The sequence below is a fragment of the Salvia splendens genome, chromosome 1 (assembly GCF_004379255.2).
Source record: "Salvia splendens isolate huo1 chromosome 1, SspV2, whole genome shotgun sequence".
In the NCBI taxonomy this organism is placed as follows: Eukaryota; Viridiplantae; Streptophyta; class Magnoliopsida; order Lamiales; family Lamiaceae; genus Salvia; species Salvia splendens.
This window is the reverse complement of record NC_056032.1, coordinates 11,184,226-11,188,905: the sequence shown is the minus strand read 5'-3', so window position 1 is coordinate 11,188,905 and position 4,680 is coordinate 11,184,226. Positions and strand designations below refer to the sequence as shown.

At 41.8% G+C, this 4,680-nt stretch overlaps 1 protein-coding gene across 1 annotated transcript; it reads left to right on the top strand.

Annotated features, from left to right (window-relative positions):
* Positions 1 to 2,443: 2,443 nt before the first annotated feature.
* LOC121742195 lies at positions 2,444 to 3,473 on the top strand. The gene is made up of 2 exons (XM_042135268.1): positions 2,444 to 2,765; positions 2,834 to 3,473. The coding sequence occupies exons 1-2, from the start codon at positions 2,445 to 2,447 to the stop codon at positions 3,341 to 3,343; spliced, it is 831 nt and encodes a 276-aa protein (XP_041991202.1). The 5' UTR covers position 2,444; the 3' UTR covers positions 3,344 to 3,473.
* Positions 3,474 to 4,680: the final 1,207 nt, after the last annotated feature.

Here is a 4,680-nt window from a genome sequence, read left to right as displayed (position 1 = left end):
CTTAAAACACTAATGAAACTTTTTGTATGATTCAGGTAAACTTACAACCTTTTGTACTCCTTCCGTTTCATGTTAATAGAGGCGTTTCATTTTCTGCACTCGTTTTGGAAAAATAATACTTCATTCGTCCCACTTTAGAAGTCTCATTTGAGTTCTGTAGGGGAAATCGCGTATATAGGCCACTTGGCCTTTAAAATAACGCAAATGTACCCATTTTGTTATCAATTCCATTTATGGGAAAAACGCCGATGAAGTTGGCGTGTTTATAAGTAAAAACGCCATTGAGATTGGCGTGTCTATACTGTAAAACGCCAACATAGTTGGCGTTTTACAATGGCACCGTATTCTGCTCGTATTTTTAACCAAAATACTTAAATTTTAAGACGCCAATCGTGATGGCGTATTCACTTAATAAAACGCCAACTTCATTGGCGTGTTTGACGTTAAAAACGCCAACCTGATCGGCGTCTTTACTAAAAGACGCCAACACCATTGGCGTCTTTGTTCAGAAGCATATAATAGCAGCAGACAGTCGCGAACCTCACATACCCACTTCGCGATTTACTCTAGCAGCGGCCAAATCCTTCGTAAATTCGTCCGTGTCTTTGTGATTTCGCCCTCCATTCATCAATCGGTGCTAGTTTTCCCCAAATTCGTCCAATTTATTCGGTTAGTATGCTTATCTTTTACATTATTAGAGTAATTGTTGGATACTTAGCTAGGGTTTGTAATGTGTTGCGATTTGAGTTGAGATATTGTGCATATGGATTATTTGTATGACGGTAGTGTTGATTATTATGTTGGATTTGGGTTAAGTGAATTTGTGTATAAATTTGATTATAAACCAAAATCGTAGGGTTTGATAGCTTAAAAATTGGGCAAATTGATTTGGTTTATGTGGGTTTTGGTTAATGTCTTTTTTTAGTTTGAAATGTTAATTTTGTGTACATTGTTAGGTTGAAATTGAAATTGTTAGGTTGGTTAAACTAAAATTGGGTAAGTTGAATTGGTGGAAAATTGATGTATATTGTTTATTTGAACTGTTACTTTTGTGTAGGTGAATTGTGTTATGATGTGTAGGTGAATTGTGTTATGATGTTGAAGTTGTGTATTGTGAATTGTTTGATATAGGTGTTCCATTTTGTGATATTGTATTAAATTGTTTGTAATTATTGAATTTGTTTAGGTTTGTTTGTTGTTTAATTTGGAATATGAATGTTGTGTAGGTGATTTATGGCATCTTCTTCAACTTCTCGTCGTCGGCTCTTATGTGGTCCTGAGGACCCCTCCGTATTATATCTGCAGAGACAACACGTCTCTAATAACATATGGGCTGGAGTGCCATCGGAAGACGTACGGTGTAGAAGATACGAAGGAATCATATGGGATGTTCCCATAAATCCTCGTGTTTTGGCGGTTATAGATGAGATGGGGTTCGGCGGGATGTTGAGGTGTGGTCAACCGAAAGACATTGACCACCATCTTATCACCGCTTTGATTGAACGTTGGAGGCCAGAGACTCACACGTTTCACTTTCCAGTCGGTGAAGCGACTGTGAGCTTAGAGGACGTGGAGGTCTTATGGGACCTCAAAACTGACGGTGAGCCTCTGACGGGTTACATCCCCAGTAAGGATGTCAACTATTGGAAGGATGTTTGTTTGGATTTTCTTGGCTTTATTCCAGATGCAGTTGATCTAAAAGAATTGAACTGGAAGCAGACAAGCTTATCAAATCAACTGCGGATTGAGTTGAGTGATGACCACGAGCAATACATGTACAATCAACGTGCTCGTGTGTATTGTCTGCTGTTACTGGGTGGTCTACTGATCCCGAACGCTACCGGTAATAAAATTCCCTTCTTCTACCTTCAGTTTTTCATGGATATAGAACAATGTGCTAGCTATAGCTGGGGAGGTGCGACACTTGCCTGCTTGTACCACAATCTATGTGAAGCTGCACTTGGTAAGAGGACCGATGTCGGGGGAGCTCTTACATTGTTACAGCTGTGGGCTTGGGAAAGAATCCCAATTATTAGACCGCAGATGCTGAACCCCGCGCCCGTAGACTACTTACCATGTGCAGTCGCGTAAGTTGTCCACTAATTACTCTTTTAAGCATAATTTTTATTGATTTTTGTGTTGTTCGCTCATAATTTAATTTTTGTAGATGGACTGGTCGGGCCTCTTATGTAAAAGCACCGGGGCATTGCATTGAAACTTTCAGAGATCAGTTCTCAACAATGCATGCCAATCAGGTAATTTACATAAACTAAATTGTTGCTAGTGTGTTGTTTTGATTGAACTTGTTTTGACTAAATAAGTTTCATATCTAGTTTATTTGGAGGTCGTATGATTCGCGAAATCTGCCGGATGTTTGTGTTGCCGGTCGTCCTATATGGACGTCGATGACAACACTAATCTGCTGGAATATGGTTAAGCCACACATGCCACAGCGGGTGTTGCGACAATTTGGGATTGTCCAACCTTATATCCCGATTGTCGACCGGTTCCACGGATCTGATTTTACGAAACAGGATCGACGTGGCAAAGCAGGTCGGAACTGGGTTCAGTGGCACGCCAATCATATACAAGATTGGCATAATAGGCACGACACGGTGTATGTTGATTTGGAGTACTCAATGGTGCCTGTTGCTACTGATGAGTACATGGACTGGTTTCGCCGGATAACCGTGGTGTACCTAACAAAACCTGGGGTGCATTCTCATGAGGGCTTCCATGAAACGGCGGCCTCTCATCACTACGCGGTAGATTTCAACAACTTTTCTTTGTTTAATTTCATAAGATGAAATGTAATTAACACTGAAAATTGTAGGTGGAGACCCTTCACAAAATACGCCACTTTCTTAGGGAGCAAGACATGTCAGGACGGCCGGATTTATTCACCATTTCGAGAATGGTTGAAGATGGCCTCCAGATATGTGGGGAAGCTGAGACGATGGACCACCGTCCTTCACAGCGCTCTGAGCTGGACCTTGACATGCCCGTGCGGCAAAAAGCGAAGCGGCGTGGAAAGAAGAAAGTTGGTGGAGAGTCGTCATCATCAAGGATGGATACTCAGTTGGTTGATGATTCTGATGACGATTTTGTGGCTCCACCTCCACCAAGATCTGCCGTGCGGGGTCGTCACTCAGTCAGCCACACGGGTGGTACAGGAGAAGATTTCGGTCTCAGCGATCAACAAACTCCACCTCGGTCTTCTGCGAGAGACGACATTGATTTAGAGAATGTCGTCGTTGAAGATACTCCTCCGTCTAGAATCCCTAAGACCAGCATCGGGAAGGGAATCCGTAGTCTGTTTATGCGTAAAAGGCGAGACGAGTGAACGTTGCCCGAACTTTTTATATTGGTGTTTTTACATTGATTTGAACGCTTTATATAAGTAATTTGATATATTGTATTGATATTGGTGTTTTTTCATTCATTTGGCGTATGTATATTAGTAATTTGATAAATCCGCTTTTTTATACGTGTGCATGTTGATAATTTGAACTAATATAAGTTGGATTGGTACATTTTTTTGAAACACGCCACTCACGATGGCGTTTTTAACTTGAAACATTTTTCCAACCTTTTGCCACGCCAAGGCTGATCTTCTGAACAAACACGCCAAGCTTACTAGGCGTCTTTAGAAACACGCCAACGACGATGGCGTTTTACCTATAAAACGCCATATTCAGTGGCGTTTTTTTAAACACGCCACTCAAGATGGCGTGTCTAAGTCCGATGATTTTTTTGCAATTTTCTGCCACACCGAGGCTGAGTTTCTGAACAAACACGCCAAGCTTAGTAGGCGTTTTTTAAACACGCCAACGAAGATGGCGTTTTACCTATAAAACGCCATCGACAATGGCGTTTTTTAAACACGCCACTCAAGATGGCGTGTCTAAGTCCGAAAATTTTTTTGCAATTTTCTGCCACACCGAGGTTGAGGTTCTGAACAAACACGCCAATTGGCGTTGGCGTCTTTAAAACACGCCAACGAAATAGGCGTGTCTAGGTAAAAATGCCAACTTAGATGGCGTTTTTAACACAAACCCGCCAACTTAGATGGCGTTTTTATTAAAAACGCCATCTTGAGTGGCGTTTTTTAAAAAACTAAATTTTACGCTTTGCTTATTCTATGACTTGCCAAAATATTAGTAAAACAGAACAATGTTCTATTCAATAAATAACTACGACGCCGCCAAAATATAAGTAAAACAGAACAAACAGAACAATGTTCAATTCAGCTAAATAGTTGTTACACATTCAATTGTCTCGCCTTCTCCGGGTAAAGAAGCTACGGATACCCTTCCCGATTCTGGCGGTGGAGAGTCTAGACGGAGGAGTATCTTGCACAACGACATTCTCTAAATCCACCCCGAAATAATCGTCTCGCACAGAAGACCTAGGTGGAGAATGTGGGATATCACTGAGACCGATGTCTTCGCCTGTACCACCAGTGTGGCTGACAGAATGCCGACCTCGAACTACAGATCTTGGTGGAGGTGGAGGCATAACATCATGATCGGCATCATCAGTGTGGCTGATAGAATGACGACCTCGAACTGCAGATCTTGATGGAGGTGGAGGCATAAAATCGTCATCGGCATCATCTACCAACTGAGTATCCATCCTTGAAGAAGCATTCGGGCAGTTGCGTCTGTCGTGCCCTGGTTG

Bases quoted from the DNA above. Each gene is read 5' to 3' on its own strand.
- LOC121742195 (XM_042135268.1), top strand. From the start codon at position 2,445: ATGCCACAGCGGGTGTTGCGACAATTTGGGATTGTCCAACCTTATATC. The intron at 2,766-2,833 runs GTAGATTTCAAC...TGAAAATTGTAG, and splicing joins CGGCCTCTCATCACTACGCG to GTGGAGACCCTTCACAAAAT.